General features: G+C 43.3%; 1 protein-coding gene across 2 annotated transcripts in view; it reads left to right on the top strand.

Annotated features, from left to right (window-relative positions):
• Baz1b (bromodomain adjacent to zinc finger domain 1B) overlaps positions 1-26,014 on the top strand; it is an 85,968-nt gene that overhangs the window by 29,576 nt on the left and 30,378 nt on the right. For both annotated transcript variants that reach the window (XM_045142664.1, XM_004666266.2), the window contains exons 4-9: positions 1,362-1,563; positions 4,576-4,697; positions 7,316-7,513; positions 16,234-17,935; positions 22,266-22,404; positions 24,696-24,829. In XM_045142664.1, coding sequence (XP_044998599.1) covers positions 1,362-1,563; positions 4,576-4,697; positions 7,316-7,513; positions 16,234-17,935; positions 22,266-22,404; positions 24,696-24,829 — 2,497 coding nt within the window. The remainder of the gene's footprint in view (positions 1-1,361; positions 1,564-4,575; positions 4,698-7,315; positions 7,514-16,233; positions 17,936-22,265; positions 22,405-24,695; positions 24,830-26,014) is intronic.

Genomic DNA, 26,014 nt, shown 5'->3' with positions numbered 1-26,014 from the left:
TGCCAGTAATCCTACCTCTCAGGGAGCTGAGGCAGGAGGATCATGAATTCCAGGCTAGGACTAGAGAGATGGCTAAACAGTTAAAAAAAACTTGTGGCTTAGTCATAGTAGCCTCTCATGCTAGACACCACCAAGTTTTACTCCCCAGAATCCATTTAAAAAGCTGAGTGTTAGCCAGGTCTGGTGGCACATACTTTTAATCCCAGCACTCGAGAGATAAGATCGCGCGCGTGAGTTTGAGGCTACCTTGAGACTACATACTGAATTCCAAGTCAGCCTGAGCTAGAGTAAGCCCCTACCTCAAAATCCCCCAAAAATATAATAAAGCTGTGTGTGGGCTGGAGAGATGGCTTAGCAGTTAAGGCATTTGCCTGCAAAGCCAAAGGAGCTCGGTTCAATTCTCCAGGACCCATGTAAGCCAGATGCACAAGGTGGTGCACGAGTCTGGAGTTTTTTTCCAGAGGCTGAAGGTCCTTGCACACCCATTTTCTCTCTCTCTCTCTCTCTCTCTCTCTCAAATCAATCAATCAATTAAAATTTTTAAAAAGTTGGGTGTAAAGTCGGGCGTGGTGGTGCACACCTTTATTCCCAGCACTTGGGAGGCAGAGGTAGGTGGATTACCATGAGTTTCAAGGCCAGCCTGAGACTACATAGTGAATTCCAGGTCAGTATGGGCTAGGGTGAAACCCTACCTCGATAAACCTAAAACAAAACAAAAAAAAGAGCTGGGTATTACCACGCAGAACTGTACACCCAGTCCTTGGAGTAGCAGTGAGGACAGAAGAGAGAATTGCAGGGGCTTGCTGATGGACAGCAGTTCCAGGTTGAGGGGAGAGACCCCACCTCAAGAGTCTGAGCCATAAGAGGACACACAATAGTCTCTGGTCTCCCAGCATGTGCATGGAGCACACACATGTGATTGCAAAAGAAGAGGAAACAAGTTCTAAGCTATAGGGAGATCCTATCTCTAAACAAGCCATATTTTGACCCAGTAGTCCCAGGAAACAGTTCACTGTTCTTAGATACTTTAGAGTTTAAGCCCAAGCTGACCTGGAATCCACTGTGTAGCCTCAGGCTGGCCTCAAACTCACGGTGGTCCTCCTACCTCTGCCTCCCAAATGCTGGGATGAAAGGTGTGCACCACTGCCCAGCATGTATCTTTTACTTTAGTGTTTTCTTTTCCCAATTTTAAAAAGAAATTATTTATAATTTTTCAAGGGGGGAAGTTGGGAGACGGGGGTGTGGGGAGGGAGAAAGGGAGCACAGGGCCTTCAGTTGTTACAAGTGAATGGCACCCTTACTAGTGAGCCATCTTCTCAGTCCCATAAATATCTTGATTTTCCCTCTTCCTGCCTATGTAGATTGGAAAGGAGAAAATGCTCAAAGTGAAGATTGTAAAGATACATCCTTTGGAGAAAGCTGATGAGGAGGCCACTGAGAAGAAAACTGATGGGGCCTGTGATTCTCCATCAAGTGACAAAGAAAATTCCAGTCAGATTGCTCAGGACCATCAGAAGAAGGAGACCATAGTAAAAGAGGATGAAGGACGGAGAGAAAGTATTAGTATGTGTCACGCTAACTTTGCTTTGTGAGTCTTGAGAACCTGGTCATCCGTTACACATAAATGTTCTGGTATTCTCTAGCAACCACAGATGTAATTAAGATTTTATGTAGACACAGTCTTGTTCATTGTGATTCAGAAAACCACTGAAATATCCACAAAGTGAAATAAGATTTAAGTCTCCATAAATAGAGATTGTTGGGAAGATGTACCCTGTTGCCTAGAAATCTGTGTGTTAATTGTTAACCAGTCAAGATGGGAAAGAGAATTCCAATCTTTTACTAGGGTGTTTTTTTTGTTTTGTTTTGTTTTTCTTTTTTTTTTTTTGTTAATTATTTTTATTTATTTACTTAAAAGTGACAGAGAGAGATAAAGAGGCAGATAGAGACAGAGAGAGAATGGGCGTGCCAGGGCTTCCAGCCACTGCAAACGAACTCCAGAAGTGTGCGCCCCCTGTGCATCTGGCTAACATGGGTCCTGGGGAATTGAGCCTCAAACCGGGGTCCTTAGGCTTCACAGGCAAGTGCTTAACCACTAAGCCATCTCTCCAGCCCCTTAAGGTAGGGTCTCATTCTAGCTCAGAGTGACCTTGAACTCATGGTGATTCTCCTACCTCTGCCTCCCAAGTGCTGGGATTAAAGGTGTACGCCACCATGCCTGGCTTCTTTTCTTTTGGTTTTTTGAGGCTGGGTCTCGCTGTAGCCCAGGTTGACCTGGAATTCACTATGTAGTCTTTGGCTGGCTTGAACTCAAGGTGATCTTACCTCTGATTCATAAGTACTCGGATTAAAGGCAGATGCCACCACATCTGGCTTGCAAAGCTGCTTTTTTTCTTCTTTCTTTACTCTCTTAATTTTTTTTTTTTTTTTTTTGAGATAGGGTCTCGCTCTAGCCCTAGCCCAGGCTGACCTGAAATTCACTATGTAATCTCAGGGTGGCCCCTAACTCACTGTGATTGTCCTACCTCTGCCACCCCAGTGCTGGGATTAAAGGCATGTGCCACCATGCCCGGCAGAGCTGACTCATTAAATAGTATTTTAGACCCTTTATAATCTGTCCCTGGTTTACCTTCATTTATTTATTTATTTTGAGGTAGGGTCTCATTCTAGTCAGGCTGACCTACAACTCATTCTGTAGTCTCCAAGTGGCCGAGAACTCACGAGGATCCTCCTACTTCTGCTCTCAAGTGCTTGGGATTAAAGGCATGTGCCACCACACCTACCTTTTAAATATTCATTTACTTATTAGCAAGGAAAGAGACGAAAAATGGGTATACCTGGGCCTTTAGCCATCGCAAACAAACTCATAGTGCATGCACCCCTTTGTGCATGTGGCTTTATGTGGGTATTGGAACCCAGGTTGGTAGGCATTGCAGACAAGTGCCCTAACCACTGAGTGGTCTCTAGCCCCGACTTAAAATTTTTTTTTGTTCATTTTTTATTTATTTATTTGAGAGTGACAGAGAGAGAGAAAGATACAGAAAGAGAGAGATTGAGAATGGGTGCACCAGGGCCTCCAGCCACTGCAAACGAACTCCAGACACGTGCGCCCCCTTGTGCATCTGGCTAACGTGGGTCCTGGGGAACCGAGCCTTGAACGAGGGTCCTTAGGCTTCACAGGCAAGTGCTTAACCGCTAAGCCATCTCTCCAGCCCCCGACTTAAAATTTTTTTGTTTTTTGTTTTTCGAGGTAGGGTCTCACTCTTTCTAGCCCAGTCTGACCTGGAATTTACTCTGTGGTCTCAGGTTGGCTTCAAACTCACAGTGATCCTCCTAACTCTGCCTCTCTCTCTCTGTGCCTCCCCCCCCATAAATAAAATAATAAATATTTTTATTAATTTGAAAGAATGAGAGAGGCAGAATGAATGGGCATGCCATGGCCTCTAGCCACTATAAATGAACTCGAAGCATACATGCTACTTTGTCCTGCCTTACATGGGCCCTGGGGAATTAAACCTGGGCTCTTAGGCTTCACAGGCAAGCACCTTAACCACTAAACCATCTCTCCAGCCTCTGGTTTACCATTTTAATCTGCTTTCTAAAATATATAATTTATATGTTTATTGGAGAGAGAAAGAAAGAATGAGTGCACCAGGGCCTCCAGACATTGCAAAGGATCTCCAGATGCATGTGTCACCTTACGCATCTGTCTTATACAGGTACTGGGAAAATGAACCTGGGTTCTTAGGCTTAGCAGGCAAGTGCCTTAACCACTTAAGCCATCTATCCAGCCCTTTAATCTATTTTTTTTTTTTAAATATTTATTAGCCGGTCATGGTGGTGCACGCCTTTAATTCCAGCACTCGGGAGGCAGAGGTAGGAGGATCGCCATGAGTTTGAGGCCACCTTGAGACTACATAGTTAATTCCAGGTCAGCCTGGACCAGAGTGAGACCCTACCTCAAAAAAAAAAAAAAAAAGAAAAAGAAAAAGAAAAAATATTTATTAAGGAAATACATATTTATTTGTGAGACAAACAGAGAACACAGGACACCCTTGGGTATCTTGCCACTGCAAATACATGTTGTATATCTGGCTTTACAGGGCATATTGAGAATTAATTGGAGACAGCAGACTTTGTAAACAAACTCCTTTAACTGCTCTTTTGGTTTTGGTTTTTCACCATAGGGTCTTGCTGTAGCAATGCTCCTGCATCAGCCTTTAATCAGAATTAAAGGCATTCATCACCACACCCACCATTTATCTTTTTTGTTAATACAGTAATATGCAATATCTTATTGCTTGAACAAGTCATGTTCCTTTTATACCTACTTTCCTAAGTATCTCCTTTATGCCCTTAGTCTTTCTTTGCCAACTTATGTTCATTTCCTCATGGTATAGTAACTATTTATTTTTGACACCCTCCACAGACTTAGCTCCTTGAAGTAAAAGGTATTATTCATCCTGGGTCCACATCACCCAGTACCTGGTATGAGGAGGTATTAAGATTATTGTGTACGACTGAATGAATAGAACTAAAAGAATTTTCTCCCTAATTTTCTGTTGATTTAATTAGATGACAGAGCACGTAGGTCTCCACGAAAACTTCCTACTTCATTAAAAAAAGGAGAAAGGAAATGGGCTCCTCCGAAATTTCTGCCACACAAATATGATGTGAAGTTGCAAAGTGAAGATAAGGTTGGTTAAAGCTCTTAAGTGTCGTAGACTTTAAGAACACATGGGATTGGTTTTCATGGACAAAATGTGCTAAGGAAATATGTAAATTTATGTCACATAAATTCTAAGTAGTTTTATAATTATGACTTTAACTTTTTTTCCGTGGGAGGTAGTATGTCTTTTTTTTCCCCCTGTTCGTACGAATTGTTAGTGAGTAAGAGTAACGTGACCTTTGGGCTTCTCGGCCTTTTCATTAAGAATCCTTTTCCAGTAGTTCTGTACTTCCCAAGGAAGTCACTTTTCAGCTAACAACAGAGAGCTATTGACAACAGAAGTGAAGTTGTAAGTTGAATCAACTGTGCTTAGTGCTTTTACAAGCCCCCTTGTAAAGCTACAAGTTTAGCTTATAAAACGAGATTGAATGCATTCAGGGTGGTATGGCTGTAGATGCTAATAATTTACAAGGGTAAACTTAGAAGAGTAGCCTTGTAATAGTAATACAATTTTTATTGATTTTTTTTTTTTCTTCTGTGCTGGATATTGATCCCAGGCCTTGCATATATACTAGGCAAATTCTTGACCACTGGGCTACATGCCTACCACTTACTGATTCTAGGTTATAAGATGTTTGGTTGGTTGGTTTTTGGTTGTTTTGAAGTAGGGCCCACTGTAGTCCAGCCTGACCCTGAGCCCAATCTTTAGTTGTAGGGTGGCCTCGAACTCACAGTGATCCTACCTCTGCCTCCCAAGTGCTAGGATTAAAGGCATGGTCCACTATACTTGGCAAGATGTTTGGCTTTTATAAAGCAAAAAACAATATTTTATTTGTTTATTTGAGGGAGATAGAAGTAGATAGAGAATGGGTGCACACCAGGGCCTCTAGCCACTACAGACAAAGTCCATACACACGTGCCACCCTGTATATCTGGCTTACATGAATACTGGTGGATCGAACCTGGGTCCTTAGGCTTCACAGGCAAGTGCTGTGACTGCTGTGCCATCTCCTCAGCCCTTGTATTTTTACTTTTTTATATTTATATTACTTATTTATTTATTTTTTGGTTTTTTTGAGGTAGGGTCTCTCTCTAGCCCAGGCTGACCTGGAATTCACTCTGTAATTCCAGACTGGTGTGAACTCACAGCAGTCCTCCTACCTCCTGAGTGCAAGGATTAAAGGTGTGCACCACCACCCCTGGCTCATAGGTGACCATTTAGTAGAAGCAACTCAGCCCTGAGTATAACTAACCCTAGGGTTCTAAAATAGTCATTGAAGTTGGGAAGAACTGTAATGTAGTTCTTTTCTACATACATATATATATTTTAAAGATAGGGTCTTGCTGTGTAACACTGAAACTTACTATATAGACTAGGCCAGCCTTGCTGCTATCCTCCTGCACCAGCCTCCTGAGTGCTGAGATTACAGACATGTACCATCAAGCACTACATATCCCTCCCACCCCCAGGTAGGGTTTCATTATAACCCAGGCTGACCTAGAATTTACTCTAGTCCCTGGCTAACCTCAATCTTATGGTTATTTTCTAATCTCAGCCTCTCAAGTACTGGCATTAAAGGCATCTACCACCATGCCCAACAAACACTGAATTCTAGGTGAATCTGATGGTTTTCTTTTGATTGAGAAATAAGTGGTATTATGGTCACAAGTCATAATGTGTCGTACACATACGTCTGTTAGTTTTAAGCATGATTCCTTTAGGTATGATAGCCTTTGCATCTTCTTTGCTATTTTGGTATTAAGAGCAGTTGAGGTTGAAACTGACACACATGGCTTAAGATAATGTCTTTTAAAAATTTTTTGTATACTTTTATTTATTTATTTGAAAGCAATACACAGAGAGAGAGAGAGAATGGGTGCACCAGGGCCTCTGGCCACTGCAAACAAATGTATGTGCCCCCTTGTGCATCTGGCTAACATGGGTCCTGGAGAGTCGAGCCTCGAACCAGGGTCCTTAGGCTTCACGGGCAAGCGCTTAACCGCTAAGCCATCTCTCCAGCCCAGATGTCTTTTTTAAAAATTATTTTGGATTTTTGAGGTAGGGTGTCCCTCTAGCTCAGGCTGACGTGGGATTCACTGTGTACTCAGGGTGGCCTTGAACTCATGGTGATCCTCCTGCCCCTGCCTCTGCCTCCCAAGTGCTGGAATTAAAGACGTGTGCTACCACACCAATCTAAAATATTTTTTATTTATTTATGTAGTTGAGAGAGCGAGAAAAAGAGGCAGATAGAGAGAATGGACACTCCAGGGCCTCTAGCCACTTCAAACGAACTCCAGATGCAAACTTCAGATGCATGCATCACCTTGTGTATCTGGCTTACATGGGTTCTGGGGAATCGATCCTTAAGGTCCTTAGGTTTCCCAGGCAAAAACCTTAACTGCTAAACCATCTTTCCAGCTCTAAACTTTTTTTTTTTTTTTTTTTGACAGTGATAGAGTGCAGGCACACTAGGAATATCTTTAAATTGACATTCTAGAAGTCTCAAAATGAATCTGCCTTTTCTATTCATAGCCCTATATTTCAGGTGGAATTGTAATTACTTTTTTTTTTCTGGATCGTGCATAGTTTTGTTGTTGGCTGATGGCTTCTTGTCCAGTGGTGAGTTACTTGTGTTTTTTCTCTAGATCATCAGCAATGTGCCAGCAGACAGCTTGATCCGCACAGAGCGCCCCCCAAATAAGGAGATTCTGCGATATTTCATACGGCACAATGCCTTACGCGCGGGTACTGGTGAAAATGCACCTTGGGTTGTAGAAGATGAGTTAGTGAAAAAATACTCCCTGCCCAGCAAGTTCAGCGATTTTTTGCTTGATCCGTATAAGGTAAGGAAGGGCATTGCTTCTTTGGGGACAGCAGGATAATACATTGTGAGGAATGCTTTCGCGGACAGTTCCCAGTAGAATTCATTCATGGCAGAGTTTGAACTCTCACAGCAGATAATGAATTAGAAAATTTCAGATATGTCTGTTTCATAAAAGTTGTAATGTGGCTTTAGAAGGTCAAGGCCATGTTGAATAGTTTTGTTTTTTTGTTCTTTTTACACGTGTATATTTGTGTAAAATGATGTGTTTGTGTGTGTGTGCATGCACAGATAGCACATACATGTGAAGGCCAGAGAAGAATGGCAGGTGTCCTTTTTCTCACACCACTCTTCATGTATTTCCTTGAAAGTAGATTCTCAGCTTCAACCAGGAGCTTCTGTCAGTCAAGTTAAATTCTTGGGTTCCTGCTAGGCCAGTGTTTTTCCAGTGTTCCATTGTCCAAAAACGTGGTTTCCATGTGACTAATTTATATCCACTTAGGTTTTGATTAGCCCTCCCTCCACCTTTTCTTTATGCAGTCTCTTCCCCTGACCTCACTTAGGCCTTTTCACCCTCATTAATCTAATTCTTCACTCCCATTAATTAAAAATTTAAGTTTATTTATTTATTTGAGAAAGAGGCAGATACAGAATGGGTGCATGAGGGCTTTTAGACACTAAACAAACTCCAGATGTAAATGTCGCCTTGTGCATCTGGCTCACATGGTTACTAGGGAATCACATTGGGTCCTTAGGTTTCCCAGGCAATCGCCTTGACCACCAAGCTATCTCTCCAGGCTGTTCTTTATTTTTGAGGTAGAGTCTCACTGTAGTCCAGGTCAGCCTGAGCCAGAGTGAGACCCTACCTCAAAAAAGCAAAATAAAAAAAAAAAAAGTCTGGGCATGGTAGCGCACGTCTTTAATCCCAGCACTTGGGAGGTAGAGGTAGGAGGATTGCCGTGAGTCTGAGGCCACCCTGAGACTCCATAGTGAATTCCAAGTCAGCCTGGGCTAGAGTGAGACCCTACCTCGACAAAACAAAAAGAATATCTTGTAACATTAGTTATCAAAGTTTAGAGATTAATATTTAAATATTTTTATTTATTTATTATAAACAGAGATGGAAGCGAGAAAGTGAGAATGGGTGCACCAGGGCCTCTAACCACTGCAAATGAACTCCAGACACATGTGCCACCATGTGCATCTGGCTTACATGGGACCTGGAGAATCGAACCTGGGTCCTTAGGCTTCACAAGCAAGTGCCTGGACCACTAAGCCATGGAGATTAATATATTGTTCATACTTGAATTTTTTCAGGTTGTCCAGTTTTATGGTGGCAGGGTCTCACTTTAGTCCAAGTTGATCTGGAACTCATTTTGTAAATCAGGCTGGTCTAGAAATTCACTATAACACCTCTACCACTAAGTTTTTCTAAAATAAATTGGGTATGTGTGTTAGAGAGAGAGAGAGAATGAGAACCGTCGCTCTAGGGTGTCTAGCTACTGCAAACAAACTCCAGACACATGAGCCACCATGTGTATCTTGCTTATGTTAGGTTCTGGTAAATTAAACCTGGGTCATTAGCTTTTACAGGTAAGCCTCTTTGTCACTAAGTCATCTATCTCTGCAGCCCCAAAAGTTGGTTTTACAGCCTTAAAACCACATTGATACCATCAGATGTGGTATCGTGTACTACATCTCCTTGCCTCGATTGTCTGTTCTAATCTGGGAAGGTCACTCAGCTTTTCTTTGTCTTCCAAACCAGTGGCATTTAAAAGTAAAAGCCAGTTGCTTTGCAGAATGTCCTTTGAATTGGGTTTATTCCTTATGATTACATTCAGCTTACAGATATTACTAGGAATACCTCAAAATCCATATATTCTCAAGATCACATGAGAAAGCATGTGATATATTTTTAATTTTGATTTTGTCATGTTAGTAGTCATTGTTAAATATAATTCTTGTTGTAAAGTTGGTAGCCCTCAAATTTTTTTTTTATTTATGAGTTTGAGACTAATCAGAAATGCTGTAGATAGATTGTTCTTAAGCTTTATTTTGTTAGTTTTTTAAAAAAAATTTTTTAAGAGAAATTTGGGAGCTGGCCATGGTGGCACACGCCTTTAATCCCAGCACTCCAGAGGCAGAGATGGGGGGATTACCATGAGTTTGAGGCCACCCTGAGAATAGAGTAAATTCTAGGTCAGCTTGGGCTGCAGTGAGACTACCTCAGGGAGTAGGGTGGAGGGAGAAGAGAAGCAGAAAGAATGGGTGTGTCAGAGCCTCCAGTTGTTGCAAATCACTCCAAACGCATGTGTCACTTTGTGCATCTGACTTACATGGGTCCTGGGGAATCAAACCTAGATCCTTTTGCTTTGCAGGCAAAATACCTTAACTGTTAAGCCATATGTCCAGCCCAGGTGTTTGTTTTTGTTTTTTTTTTTTGTTTTGTTTGTTTGTTTGTTTTTTAAGGTAGGGTCTCATTATAGCCCAGGCTGACCTGGAATTCATTATGTAGTCTCAAGGTACCTTGAATTCAAGGCAATCCTCCTATTTCTGCCTCCCAAGTGCTAGGATTAAAGGCCTGGTTTACTAAAGTTTTTTTTCCTCCAATATTTTATTATTCATTTATTTATTTGAGAGAAAGAGGTAGGAAGATAGAGAGAATTCATGTGCCCATGGCCTCTAGCTGCTGTAAACAAAGTCTAGTTGCATGTACCACCTTGTGCATCTGACTTTATATGTGTTCTGGGGAATTGAACATGGGTCCTTTGGTTTGTAGGCAGCCATCTCTCCAACCTTATTAAAGCTTTTATTTCCGTGTGTGTGTATGTGCATGCACACACTCATACCAGGGTCTTTTGCCACTGCAAATGAAGGTCTTGTAAACAGGAATTTTGGGGTTCCTTGCCAATATATCAACACACCAATAAATTTAGGGTATTCCTGGATCCTTGTCTTATGAATTTAAAAGCGAAACGTTGCAGCCAGGTGTGGTGGCGCATGCCTTTAATCCCAGCACTGGGGAGGAAGAAGTAGGAGGATAACCATGAGTACAAGGCGACCCTGAGACTACATAGTGAGTGCCAGGTTAGCATGGGCTAGAGTGAGACCTTACCTTGAAAAACCAAAAAAAAAAAAAAAAAAAAAAAAAATTAACATTCATAGGCCAGAGGCTAAGACTTAGACTTTATTACATTAAGTGAAGGAAAGAGGCAAGGCATGGTGGTGCACATCTTTAATCCCAGCATTCAGGAGGCAGAGGCAGGAGGATCATCGGGAGTTCAAGGCCACCCTGAGACTATATGAAAATTTCAGGTCAGCCTGGGCTAGAACGAGACCCTACCTTGAGAAACCAAAAGAGAGAGAGAGAAAAGGAAGTGCAGAGAGCTCTTGCCAGTAGGTAGAGTCTCATTGTAGGCCAGGCTGACCTGGAACTATGTAGTCTTAGGGTGGCCTTGAACTCCTGGTGATCATCCTACCTCTCTTTGCCTCCCAAGTGCTGGGATTAAAGGCATGAGCCACCACATCTGGCTTTTTGAATTGTTGCAAATAGTTCCTTCATTTTATTTACAAAGAAGCATGATTTCCTAATGACAGAAAGTTCTGGTGGTGGTCTATTCCAGGAGATGGGAATAAAATAGAATTATATACACTTGGTTTTTCTTTCCAACTTTCATGTTGCTGAGATATTTCATAAATTAGAAAGGGCCTTTGCCAAAATGTTTTAATACTGCTAATGTTAGTATCCATTCTTCTTTACCTCCCTGTACACTAGTCTGTAGATGCTGTGCTAAGTGGGGCTAGGGGAGACCCTTAGCACATAAGTGGTTTTATGCTTTTTCAGATCCCCCTGAGTCCAGCCATGCCGGCTCCCATTTGGCTGTGACTACCAGCATGCTCCATGCTGAGATGATCCAGTTACTGAAGGACTGCTCATGCCGGGAGCCGGCCTTTGGGAGGGGGTTGGGTGAGTTCCTTTCTTTTATTTTTCAGAAAAAAAAAATATTTTAAAATATGGTGAGGCTTTGCAAAGAAACACACCACATAAATAAAAATGGTGGCTAGATCCAGTCAGCTGACCATCTACCTTAAATCTTTCCTTCTAAATAGTATGTTTTTAAGTAGAAGTTAAAGAACTTATTGTTAATTTGAATTAAAATGTAGAAATAGCTGGGGGTGGTGGCACAATTATTTAATCCTAGCACTCAGATACACAGGAAGATTGGGGAAAGCAGAGGTAGGAAGAACACTGTAAATTCCAGGCTAACTTGGGACTACAAAGTGCCAGGTCAGCCTGAGCTAGGGAGTGAGACCTTGCCTCTGTATAGGGGAGTAGGGGAAGTACCACATAGAAATAGAATCAGTAAATTGAGAAACATGCCACTTGCAATGGACCCTATTAAAAGATACCTATTTAAAATGTTGGAACGAAAAATTCATTTGTTACATGTGTCTCCTTTTCATTGATACATTTCCTTTTTGTATTAAACTTTAAGCAGATAAATTGCAAGCATTAGGATTTACAAGGCTAGTAAAGAGGATGGCTTGGGGACATATTTGCGTCTACCAGTTGCTGAGGGAGTCCTGGCTCTGTCTCTGATTTATAGGGTAGTCTCAGAAATATTCTGGGTTTTTAAAAGACATGTATTTATTTACAAGAAAGAGAATGGGCACTCCAGGGCCTCCAGCCACTGCAAATGAACTCCAGATGCATGTGCCATCATGTGCACCCTGCCCATGTGGGTTCTAGGGAGTTAAACTTGGGTCCTTAAGATTCAGAGGCAAGCACCTTAACCACAAAGCCATCTCTCCATTCTTATTCTGTTTTCAGTTCTCATGGTATTATTGTCGAGGAGCAGACTAGAATCTTAAGTTATCTGCCTTTGCATAATAACTCTTTCAAGTTTTGAAATTTAAGAGTCACACACCCAGGTGTTTTGTTTTGGTTTTTAATATTTTTTATTTGAGAGAGATGCAGCTATAGAGAGAGAGAAAATGGGCACACCAGGGCCTCTAATCACTGTAAATGAACTCCAGAACATGCACCATCATGTGCATCTGCCTTATGTGGGGACTGGGGAATTGAACTTGGGTCCTTAGGCTTTGCAGGCAGGTACCTTAACTGCTAAGCTATCTCTCTAGCCCTGGTTTGTTGTTGTTTTTTGTTTGTTTTGGTTTTTCAAGGAAGGGTCTTGCTCTAGTCCAGGCTGACCTGGAATTATCTATGTAGTCTCAGGGTTGCTTCTAACTCATATCCTCCTACCTCTGCCTCCCAAGTGCTGGTATTAAAGGCATGCACCACCATGCCCAGCTCAACTTCCATGTTATTTTGTTGTTGTTTTTCCAGGTAGGGCCTCAGTCTATCCCAGCTAGCCTAGTTCCTACCTCAGCCTTGTTTTTTGCAGAATATCTCACTCTAGCCCAGGCTGACCTGAAACTCCCCTCTGTAGTCCCAGGGTACCCTTAAACTCACTGCACTAAAGAGGCAATAGGAGGAGGAGGATTGTAGTGAGTTCCAGGCCAGCCTGGGACTACACAGTGAGTTCCTGGTTATTATGGGCTATGGTGAGACAATCTTGTTTGTGGGGGGGGGGTGGGCAACAAAAATCCCCACTCTGTATTCTGTACTGGCTTCAAGCTTGTGGCCATCCTTCTGTCCCAGCTTCCTGAGTGTTGGGATTACAGATGTGAGCCACCACACCCAACTGTCTCTTAACTAATTTTGATGGAGATGAGATATCAAAAGCTTGAGGAACTAGAAGATACATGTCTAGGAGAGTGGGAAGGGGAGACTTAATAATGGACTAAGTTAGTGTACTGAGGGTGGGGCCTGGGTATGGAATCCTTCAGTGGGTTTAGGGTGAGAGCTGTTTAAACAGAACAATACACAGCCTAGGAATAAAGTGAACTGGTCAAGGATGTGGATTTCCCAACTACATGTTGAAAAGAGAGGGTGTTGGTTTTTTGTGAGTTTGATTCTAATGACTGACTGAAGTTATATTTGGGTAAAGGACAAGAGCCAGTCACAGTGGGACATGCCTGAAGTGTCAGCTCCTCTGTGCTGCAGGCTTATGGGGTGGCTTGAGCCCACCCTGGGTAAAACAGTGAACCTTATCTCTTGTTTGTTGAGGCAGGGATTTGCTATCTAACCCTGGCTGACTGCAAAGTTATTTTTTTTAATATTTTTTTTTTATTTGAAAGAGCATGAGAGAGAGAGAGAGAGAGAGAGAGAATGGGCACACCAGGGCCTCCAGCTATTGCAAATGAATTCCAGATGCATGCGCCACCTTGTGTGTCAGGTTTACATGGGTCATGGTGAATCGAACCAAGGTCCTTTGGCTTTGTAGGCAAATGCTGTAACCACTAAGCCATCTCTCCAACCCATTTTTTTTTGGTTTTTGAGCTAGGATCCTATATAGTCTGTAGGTGGTCTCCAACTTACCGCATTCCTCCTGCCTTTGTCTCCCACGATTGCTGGGATTTAAGGCATGTATCACCATGCCCACCTTAAAAATACTTTAGTCATATTTATTTGCAAGCAGGGAGCAAGAGAGAAAAAGAACGAGCAAAAGTGGAATGAGTATGGGAGTGCCAGGACCTCTTGCTTCTGCAGGCAAACTACAGATGCATCTACCGCTTTGTGTGTCTGGCTTACATGTGGAATTGGACCCAGACAGGCATTCTTTGCAGACAGGTGCCTTTAGCTGCTAGTCATCTTTCAGTCCTGACCTCAAACTTTTGACAATTTTTTTGCCTCTGAATCCCAAGTGCTGGGGTCATAGACACCATGACCAACCCTAAAATTCCATCTCTTAAAATAAAAGAAAAAAGGGGCTGGGCATAGTGGTGCATGCCTTTAATTCCAGCACTTGGGAGGCAGAGGTAGGATTGCTGTGAGTTTGAGGTCAGCCTGAGGTAGAGTCAGACCCTACCTCAGAAAACCAACAATAACAACAAAATAGTAATAATAAGTAAGTAAATAAACAAAGGGGTATGAATGTTGCAAATGTGATAAAATGGTTTAAAGTTATGAGATTGAGAGATTCTAGAGTTACAGTGCTAAAGAGAATGAATTGATTAATATAAGGGGTGTTCAGAGAATTGGATGAAATTAATGAGAATTACAAAACTTAGAGTTCATGTCATGTATTTATGGAAATGAGTTCTTGACTCATAAGGAGGGGACAAAATGGATTTTGTGGGGCTGGAGTGATGGCTTAGTGGTTAAGGTGCTTGCCTGCAAAGCCAAAGGACCCAGGTTTCACTCCCTAGGACCCACGTAAGCCAGATCACAAGGTGGCACATGCATCTGGAGTTCATTTGCAGTGGCTGGAGGCCCTGGCGTGCCCATTCTCTCTATATATTTGCCTCTTTCTCTCTCTCACAAATAAATAAATAAAAATATTTTTTTAAATGGATTTTGTGAAACCAGTAACTCAAGGGAAGGGGCTCCTTATCTGAGCATTGCGTATATTGCTCTATCACTGAATTATATTACCAACCCCAGAGTGTACTTTCTTGGAGGGTGGGGGATAGGTGGTTGTTTGAGACAAGAACTCATGTGGGCCATGCTGGCCTCAAATCTGTGCATGTAGCCAAGGCTGGTCTTGAACTTCTTTGGGTTTTTGTTGTTTTGTTTTGTTTTTGTTTTTTTGAGATATGGTCTCACTCTAACTTGGACTGACCTGGAATTCACTCTGTAGTCTCAGGGTGGCCTTGAACTCACAGTGATCCTCCTACCTCTGCCTCCCAAGTGTTGAGATTAAAGGCATGGGCTACAACGCCCTGCTTGGTTTTTAACTCTTTTTTTTTTTTTTTTTTTTTTAGGTAGGGTCTCACTGTAGCTAAGGGTGGTGGCCTCGAACTCATGGCGATTCTCCTACCTCTGCCTCCCAAGTGCTGGGATTAAAGGCACGCACCACCACACCCGGCGGTCTTGAACTTCTAATTCTCTTGCCTCTACCTCTTAACTTGTGAGATGTAGGCATGAGGCACCTCTTTCAGCAGCATAGATTTTTTTTGTGTTTGTGTGTAATGTGGTATAGTGGTGTGTGTGTGTATGTGTGTGGTATATGCACATATATGTGCCTGTGAGGCACCCTATGCACTTGCTGGAGTGCGTGTCCTGTCCCATCACTTTCCACTTTCTTACTGATCTTCGAACTTGCTGTGTGTGTTTATTTATTTATTTTTTGTTGTTTTTGTTTTCTTTTACAAACTTCCATCATTCTCAGGTCTCTGTTCCCTGTGGGGCTAGGGTTACAGTTGCATGTGGCCTTACCCACCTGTTTAAGGAGGGCACTAAAGATACAGTTTAAGGCACCCTCAATCCCTCATGCTTACACAGGAAGTGTTTGTAACCACTGAGCCATCCCTCCAGACTAGAGTGTAGATTCCCTTCACCCCTCCCCCCATGTTAGCTGACCTGGAAACTGTAGTCTTAGGCTGGCCTAAAACTCTCAGCAAATCTCCTACCTCTGCCTCCCGAGTATTGGGATTAAAGGCATGCGCCACAATGCCTGGCTAGATTTTTAAGCCTTGGTATCAAGTAGATTTTGTATTGATACGACAAAAACATTAGGTTGTAGTCATAACTTTGTGGTTTTTTTACAGTGTTCATGAAGAGAAATGAATATATAGTTTTACCTGAATAGCTGGAGAGGTGAACCTTTACATGTTTAAATGTTGCTTCTTACAGTCAGCTTATAAAATATTTTTTTTGCTCCTGTTCTTAAATTTTAGTACATGACTCTCAACCCCTCTACCAAGAGGAAGAATGCTGGATCTCCAGACAGGAAGCCCTCAAAGAAACCCAAGAGGGACAGTTCTTCTTTGAGTTCCCCACTGAACCCTAAATTGTGGTGCCATGTGCACTTGGAGAAATCACTGAATGGTCCGCCACTCAAAGTAAAGAACTCAAAGAATTCCAAGTCTCCCGAAGAGCACCTGGAAGAAGTGATGAAGATGATGTCACCCAACAAGCTACATGCCAACTTCCACATTCCTAAGCAAGGTCCACCTACCAAGAAGCCAGGGAAGCCCAGTGGCAACCCTCTAAAGGCAAAGGGCAGAGGCAAAGGTATTCTGAATGGACAAAAGTCCACAGGGAATTCCAAATCACCCAAGAAGTGTTTGAAGACTCCCAAGACCAAAATGAAGCAGATGACTCTGTTGGATATGGCCAAGGGCACTCAGAAAATGACCCGGGCCCCACGGAATTCTGGGGGTACACCTAGGTCCTCCAGTAAACCTCACAAGCACCTGCCTCCTGCTGCCCTGCACCTGATTGCCTATTACAAAGAAAACAAGGACAAGGAGGACAAGAAGAGCGCCCTGTCCTGTGTCATCTCCAAAACAGCCCGTCTGCTCTCTAGTGAAGACAGAGCCCGGCTGCCAGAAGAGTTGCGGACCATTGTTCAAAAGCGCTATGAGCTCCTGGAGCATAAAAAGAGGTGGGCTTCCATGTCTGAAGAGCAGCGGAAAGAGTATTTGAAAAAGAAACGACAGGAGCTAAAGGAGAAGTTGAGGGAAAAAGCCAAAGAACGGAGAGAGAGAGAAATGCTGGAGAAACTAGAAAAACAGAAGCGGTATGAGGACCAGGAGTTAGGTGGCAGGAACCTCCCAGCGTTCAGATTGGTGGATACCCCCGAAGGACTGCCCAACACCCTCTTTGGGGATGTGGCTTTGGTGGTGGAGTTCCTGAGTTGTTACTCCGGGCTGCTCTTACCAGATGCTCAGTATCCAATTACTGCCGTGTCTCTAATGGAAGCCTTGAGTGCAGACAAGGGTGGCTTTTTATACTTGAACAGAGTGCTGGTCATCTTGTTACAGACTTTACTACAAGATGAAATTGCAGAAGACTATGGAGAGTTAGGAATGAAGCTATCAGAAATCCCACTCACTTTGCACTCTGTTTCAGAGCTGGTACGGCTCTGCTTGCGCCGATCTGATGTCCAGGAGGAGAGCGAAGGCTCAGAAACAGATGACAATAAGGATTTGGCACCATTTGAGGACAATGAGGTGCAGGACGAGTTTCTAGAGAAGCTGGAGACTTCGGAGTTTTTTGAGCTTAGCTCGGAGGAGAAGTTGCGGATCCTGACAGCACTGTGTCACCGGATCCTCATGACCTACTCTGTGCAAGACCACATGGAAACTAGGCAGCAGATGTCTGCAGAACTGTGGAAGGAGCGGCTTGCTGTATTGAAGGAGGAGAATGATAAGAAGAGAGCAGAGAAACAGAGGCGGAAAGAGATGGAAGCTAGAAACAAAGAAAACGGAAAAGAAGAGAATGGGTTAGGCAAAGCTGATAGGAAGAAGGAGATTGTGAAGCTTGAGCGCCAAGTAGATATGGAGGCTGAAGACATGATCAGTGCTGTGAAGAGCAGAAGGCTGCTTGCCATGCAAGCTAAGAGGGAGCGGGAGATCCAGGAGAGAGAGATGAAAGGTAAATTCCTGCAGAGGAGAAGGGAGGAGGTACTAAAATAGCAATAGGATATCTACTTAGCAGTTTGTATTTCTGTATGCAATAACCTAGTACTGACTCTTTCTGGCTTTTTTGAAAAGTTCAGGCTTGCCTGGAACTAACTGGGTACCCCAGGAGTCCCTTAAACTCGTGATTCTACTGCCTCAGCCTGCCATGTGCTGGTATTATAGGCATGTACCACCTGGTCTGACCCTACACATGTGGCAGGAGGAGGGGCCGTAAATAATTTTAGGAATGTTTAACCTGCTATTGTGAAGTTACTATGATCACAATGCTTGGAATTGAGGCTACTCTGATGCATATTCTTTTGGGAAAAGTTACTTTATATGTTTGGAAAGATTCAAGGATAAAGCTATGTGTGGTGGCTCACCCCTGTAATTGACCGCTAAGCCATCTCTCCAGCCCTGCTTCAGTGCTGTAAAACATACTCATAGAGGGTTGGAGAGATGGCTTAGCAGTTAAAGCACTCGTCTACAAAGCCAAAGGACATAGTAAAGCTAGATGCGCAAGGTGGCACATGCGTCTGGAGTTTGCAGCAGCTGGAGGTCCTGGCACACCCATTCTCTCTATCTCTCTCAAATAAATAAAAAAAAAATTTTTAAAAAGAATTCATTTGGGCTGGAGGGATGGCTTAGTGGTTAAGGCATTTGCCTGCAAAGCCAAGGGACCTAAGTTCGATTCCCCAGGACCCACGTTAGCCAGATGCACAAGGGGGCGCATGTGCCTGGAGTTCATTTACAGTGGCTGGAGGCCCTGTTGGCCCATTTTCTCTCCCCCCTTTCCTCCCTCTTCCCTTTCCTCCCTCTTTCTCTGTCAGATAAATAAATAAAATATTAACATAAACTCAGGAGGCAGAGGTAGGAGGATTACCATGAGTTTGAAACCATCCTGAGACTACACATTAATTCCAGGTCAGCCTGGGGTAGAGTGAGACCCCCCCAAAAATCCTTTAAACTTAAAATTTTATAATAATAAAAATTTTAAAAATACTCATAGGTAACAGCCTCATCTATCTATGACTTTCAGTTCTTACATGCCATCCTCTTATCCTTCTGAGCCCTCAGTATCTACCCGTCTACTTTCTCTGTATAAAAGTTTGTCTGTTGTAGACATTCTCTAAAAATGGAATCATACGTTGTGTGCCATATGATGACTGCATATAAGTATGCTTTGTGAGTAGTTCCATTCACATAGCAGTTGTTTTCTTCTTGGGCCAGTCTCATTGTAGCTCAGGCTGGCGACAGTCTTCCTGCCTCAGCCTCCCGAGTGTTGGAATTACAGGTATGTGCCACTATGCCTGGTGCTCACATAACATTTTTCTGAGGTTTATCTGTGTTGTATAACATGTAAAAATACTACATTGAAGAAGCCAGGCACAAAAGACCTCATTCTAGTTCCAAAGCAATCTTGTCACCCCAAAAGAAAGCATGAAGGTCACTCGTTTCCAGCCCCTGGCAAATACTAATCTGCTTCCTCTGGATTTATGTTCTTGATAGTTAACTTTAAATGGAATCATGTAACTTCTGGTCTTTTAGTCTGACTTCATGGTTTCAAGGTTCCTTTGTGTTAGGGCATGTATCACTACCCTGTTCCTTTCTATGGCCAACTGATACTCCACTGTCGGATTGTCATGTTTGTTCACTGTTTATCAGTCACTCCACTTTTAGGCTGTGTCTATCTTTTGGCTGTTATGAAGAATGTCACTATAAACATCAAATTAAAGTGTTCAATAAACATTTCCATTCCTTTTGATGCATACCTAGGCATAGAATTATCAAGTTACGTGGTCACATTTAACCATTTGCTGAGCTGCCAGGTGGCTTAACAAAGTGACCTCAGTTTTACATTCCCACAAGCATGTGTGTGGCTTTTGGTTTCTCTGTGCTTTTGCCATCTCTCTGTATGTCTTTTTTTTTTGTTGTTCATTTTTTATTTATTTATTTGAGAGCGACAGACATAGAGAGAAAGACAGATAGAGGGAGAGAGAAAGAGAGAGAATGGGCACGCCAGGGCTTCCAGCCACTGCAAACGAACTCCAGACGCGTGCGCCCCCTTGTGCATCTGGCTAACGTGGGACCTGGGGAACCGAGCCTCGAACCGGGGTCCTTAGGCTTCACAGGCAAGCGCTTAACCGCTAAGCCATCTCTCCAGCCCCTCTGTATTTCTTTATCATATATCTTTTTGAGTACTGTCCCCTTCTATATGGATACTTCCATCTGTCTACAAAACTTTAAGGGGCTCAGCTGTTAAGGCTGCCTGCTTGTAAAACCTGCTGGCCCAAGTTCGATTCCCCAGTATCCCTGTAAAGCATGTACAAGGTGGTGTATGTGTCTTGAGTCAATTTGTAGCAGCAAGAGGCTCTGGCATACAACCCCCCACCCCAACACACAAACTTTCTCTTTTTCTCTGTCTGGTCACAAGTAAATAAGTTGTTTAATAAAGAATAAAGCTTGCCGGGCGTGGTGGCGCACGCCTTTAATCCCAGCACTTGGGAGGCAGAGGTAGGAGGATCACCATGAGTTTGAGGCCACCCTGAGATGACAGAGTTAATTCCAGGTCAGCCTGGACCAGAGTGAGACCCTACCTCGAAAAACCAAAAAAAAAAAAAAAAAAAAAAGAATAAAGCTGGGCTGGAGAGATGGCTTAGAGGTTAACCACTTGCCTGTGAAGCCTTAGGACCCCGGTTGGAGGCTTGATTCCCCAGGACCCACATAAGCCAGATGCACAAGGGGGCGCATACATCTGGAGTTCATTTGCAGTGGCTGGAGGCCCTAGTGTGCCCATCCTCTCTATCTGCCTCTTCTCTCTATCTATCACTCTCAAATAACTAAAAATAAACAAAAAAAATTTAAAAAGGAAGAAAGCTGGGTGTGGTGCCACTTGCCTTTAATCACAGCACATGGGGGGCAGAGGTAGGAGGATCGCCATGAGTTCAAGGTCACCCTGAGACTACATAGTGAATTCCAGGTCAGCCTGAGCTGTAGTGAAACCCTACATGGGGACATGGGAAGTGCTCTGCTGCTGAGCCAAACCCCTATGGGATTTTAGGCAGGTGCTGTACCACTGAACCACACACCTCCAGTTCCTCACTAGGGGGTTCTAAGCAGGTGTTCTACCTCTGAGCCACAGCATCAGACCTACAATAATTACTGTTGCCCACAAGCATTTTCCTTCCTTAACTTTCTTGATTGCTCTTTCTTTCTTCCTTTCTTTCTTTCTTTCTTTCTTTCTGTTCATTTTTATTTATTTATTTGAGTGTGACAGAGAGAGAGAGAATGGGCACACCAGGGCTTCCAGCCACTGCTAACGAACTCCAGACACATGCCCCTCCCTTGTGCATCTGGCTAACGTGGGTCCTGGGGAATCGAGCCTCGAACCGGGGACCTTAGGCTTCACAGGCAAGCGCTTAACCGCTAAGCCATCTCTCCAGCCCTTGATTGCTTTTTCTTGTCATAAGCATATCAGTCCGGTTCGCATTGCTGATAGAAATCACCCAACTAAGGGCAGCTTCTGGGAAAAAGAGGTTTATTTTGGCTTACAGGCTTGAGAGGAAGCTCCACGATGGCAGGGGGAAATGATGGCATGAGCAGAGGGTGGACATCTCCCCCTGGTCAACATAAGGTGGACCATAGCAACAGGAGAGTGTGCCAAACACTAGCAAGGGGAAACTGGCTATAATATCCATAAGCCTACCCCTAACAATACACTCCCTCTAGGAGGCATTAATTCCCAAATCTCCATCAGTTGGGAACCTAGCATTCAGAACACCTAAGTTTATGGGGGACACCTGAATCAAACCACCACAGCATATTAAATTGAATTACTGTTAGATTCTTCTTAACTAAAATAGTTTTTATTTTTAAATACTTATTTGTATGCATGTGGTTCTATATGCGAATCCTGTGGCTATGGCTGTGGCTATGATTGGTTAAACATCACAAAAATTTTAGACTATGGGAAGACCAAATAAAAAGTGCCACCTTTAAGGGCTAGAGAGACGGCTTAGTGGTTAAGGCGTTTTCCTGCAAAGCCAAAGGACCTTGCTTCAGTTCTCCAGGACCCACATAAGCCAGATGCACACACAAGGTAGCACATGTGTCTGGTGCTCCATTCATTCTCTCTCTCTCTCTCTCTCTCTCTCTCTCTCTCTCTCTCTCTCTCTCTCTCTCTCTGTCGCTTTCTGTCACTGTCAAATAAACAAAATATTTATATGTTATTTCTTATAGCAGAATAGAATTTTGATAAAGGTTCAGTGGACGTTTGCTTCATACTGGGCACTTCTCTTTACTAGTGAAACTAGAGCGCGAAGCTGAGGAAGAACGGATACGTAAGCATAAGGCAGCTGCCGAGAAGGCTTTTCAGGAAGGCATTGCCAAGGCAAAGCTAGTGCTGCGCAGAACCCCTATTGGTACAGACCGGAACCATAATAGGTAAGTAGTACTCTCCCCACCATCTACAGGGTTTTCTTCCTACCTCATTCTCTCCTGAGTGCTGGAAATAAAGGTGTGAACCAGTACACATAGCTCATAAGCAGTACTTTTATAATTGTTTTTTTGTTTTTCAAGGTAGGGCCTCACTCTAGTCCAGGCTGACATGGAATTAACCTTGTAGTCTCAGGATGACCTTGAACTTATCCATCCTCCTGCCTTTGCATTCCAAGTGCTAGGCTTAAAGGCACATGTGTTTTGTGTTTTTTTTTGTTTGTTTGTTTGTTTGTTTTTTTCACAAACATGGTTAGCATTTCATTCATTAAAAGAATGGTTCTAGGGCTGGAGAGGTGGCTTAGTGGTTAAGGCGTTTTCCTGCAAAGCCAAAGGACCCAGGTTCAATTCCCCAGGACCCACCTAAGCCAGATGCTCAAGGAGGCACATGCATCTGGAGTTCATTTGCAGTGGCTGGAGGCCCTGATGTTCCCATTCTCTCTCACTCTCTACCTCTTCCTCTCTCAAATAAATAAATAAAATACCTTTTAAAATAACTAAAAAAGAATGGTTCTAAAGCCAGGCGTGGTGGTGTATGCCTTTAATCCCAGCACTCAGAAAGCAGAGGTAGAAGTGCTATGAATTTGAAACTACCCTGAGACTACAGAGTAAATTTCAGGTCAGCCTGGGCTACAGTGAGACCCTACCTTGAGAAAAGAAAAGGAAAAGAGAAGAATGGTTCTAATAAAACATCACAATAAGTGAAGCTCAATTGTAAAGTTTAAAAAATAGATGGTTTAAGCCAAGCATGGTGGCCCAGGCCTTTAATCCCAGCACTCAGGAGGCAGAAGTAGGAGGATTGCTGCAAATTGGAGCCTACCTTGAGATACGTAGTGAATTCCAGGTCAGCCTGGGTTAGAGCGAGACCCTACCTCAAAAGCAAACAAAAAATAGCTTTATGTGGAATAGTTATAACTTATGTAGTGATTGGTCACTCTTGAGAAATTCTGTGTTTTGTCTTTATGGTGCACCCTGTTAACAATTGCACCCTGGTTTTCTGAAGAGATCCTCACCCTTTTTTTCTCATCTGCCTAGACTTCTGTTTGGCTGCCTTCTGCTTTTGTTGCATGATCTCAGTGAGTCCTGCTGCTTTTTCTGAGAGGTAGACAAGCTATCCTCTTCTTATTCCCTTGCTCATTTCCTGAGGATTTTTATTTTTGTTTGTTTCAAGGTAGGGTTTCACTGTAGCCCTGGCTGACCTGAAATTCACTATGTCATCTCAGGGTGGCCTCGAACTGACAGTGATCCTCCTACTTCTACCTCCTGAGTGCTGGGATTAAAGGCCTGGGCCACTACGCCTGGGGTTTTTTGTTTGTTTGTTGTGTTTTGTTTTTTAATTATTTATCATTTGGGGAGAGAGAGGAGGAGGCAGATAGGGAAAGAGAATGGGCATTCAGGTCATCCAGCCACCACAAATGAACTCCAGACACATGCACCACCTTGTGTATCTGGCTTGTGTGGTGTTGCAGTCAGGTTCACATTACTGGCAGAAATCACCCGAGCAAGAGCAGCTTGTGGGGAAAAAAGGTTTATTTTGGCTTACAGACTCAAGGGGGAAGCTCAGTGGTGGCAGGAGAAAATGATGGCATGAGCAGAGGATGGATGGACATCACTGATCCCTGGCCAACACAAGGTGGACAATAGCAACAGGAGAGTGTCAAACACTAGCAAGGGGAAACATAAGCCTACCCCCAGTAGTACACTGCCTCCAGGAGGCTTTAATTCCCAAATCTCCCATCAGCTGCAAACCTGGGATTCAGAACACCTAAGTTTATGGAGGATACCTGAATCAAAGTGGGTACTGGGGAAATTGAACCTGGGTCCTTGGGCTTCACAGGCAAGTGCCTTAACAGCTAAGGCATCTATCTCTTCAGGCCCCCCCCCCCCCGAAGTTTCCTTTTTTTTTTCTTTTCTTTTTTTTTTTGGTTCCCATATTTTCCAGTGGGCAAGTTCTCATTTATTTCCACAAGTCATGCCTGCCACTGGAAAAGAGCCACTCAGAAAAGTTAAGGCTCCTCCTTAGTTGCTATAGCTGCCTGCTGATGAAGGGGGCTAAGCTCACATGAGCCTTTGGCAGAGCAATGCCTCTGCTCCCTACTTTTAATTTTTATTATCTATAATTCTGAGAGATTCACTAATGGCTTTTGGCTTTTTCCTTTGCTCTTCCTGACTCATACTGTGGCCAGCCTCTCCCACAGTGAAGTCATACAGCAGTCCTGTCTGTTCATTGTGATTTGTAGGTACTGGCTCTTCTCGGATGAGGTTCCAGGATTGTTCATTGAAAAAGGCTGGGTACACGACAGCATCGAATACCGATTCAACCATCAGCGCAAAGACCACGCAGACTCCCCTGATGAGGACTACTGTCCCCGCAGTAAGTAGTGCTGGTGCTGGTGCTCCTGACTTGTCGTGTGCTCATGCCCCACAGCCATCACAGATGGAGAGCAGTTATGTACAGTGTGTGTCCAGTGTAAGCACACCCGACTTGCCAAGCAGTACAGCTCTCTTGTGATTGTGTGGCTGTCTAGCACCTCTATGTAGCTCCCTATCACTGCTTGAGAATATATTACTCCTTGGGATTGTAGTATAGTCTGAGGTATCATTTCTGCCAACTGTGGCATTACTGGTATGCTAATGTAAAGATGAAATGTTTTTATGGGGTTTTTTTTTTGTTGTTTTTTTGAGGTAGGGTCTCACTCTACCCCAGGCTGACCTGGAAATCACTGTGTAGTCTCAAATCGGCCTCAAATTCAAAGCAGTCCTACCTCTGTCTCCTGAGTGCTGGGATTAAAGGTGTGCACCACATTTATTTATTTATTTATTTATTTATTTATTTATTTATTTATTTATTTTGGTGTTTCAAGGTAGGCTCTCACTGTAGCCCAGGGTGACCTGGGATTCACTATGTAGTCTCAGGCTGGCTCGAACTCACAATAATTCTACCTCTGCCTCCCAAGTGCTGAGATTAAAGATATGTACCACCATGCCTGGCTAAACATTTTTTTATTGGCAGCTTCCATAATTATGGACAATAAACTATGATCATTTCTACTCCTCCCCCACTTTCCCCTTCATAGATCCACTCTCCGTCATATCCTGTCACCCTCTCAATAAGTCTCTTTTATGTTGATGTCATCATCTCCTGTTATGAAGGTCTTGTGTAGGTAGGTACTAGGCATACTAGGCACTGCAAGGTCAAGGATATCCAGGCCATTTTGTGCTGGAATATTGCATTGTAAGCACTTCTACCCTTCCTTTGCTTTTATATTCTTTCCACCACCTCTTCCACAATGGACCCTGAGCCTTGGAGGATATGATAGAGATATTCAGTGCTAAACCCTCCTCTGTCACATCTTAGCACTGTGGTGCCTTTTGAGTCATACCAGAGATCACTACCATCTGAAAGAAGCTTCTGTAACCAAAAGTGAGAGCAGCATTAATATATGGGTATGAACATTAAGAGAAGTGCTTACAGGGCAGTTTGGTGAGCATAATATATGCATTTAGTCAGATGCCAGCAGATGTTATATCTCTTAAGGGCTCATGCCCTCCCTGTTAG

Source organism: Jaculus jaculus, chromosome 2 (genome assembly GCF_020740685.1).
Source record: "Jaculus jaculus isolate mJacJac1 chromosome 2, mJacJac1.mat.Y.cur, whole genome shotgun sequence".
Lineage (NCBI taxonomy): Eukaryota > Metazoa > Chordata > Mammalia > Rodentia > Dipodidae > Jaculus > Jaculus jaculus.
The sequence above is the reverse complement of the archived record's forward strand: the minus strand, read 5'-3'. Positions and strand labels throughout refer to the sequence as shown.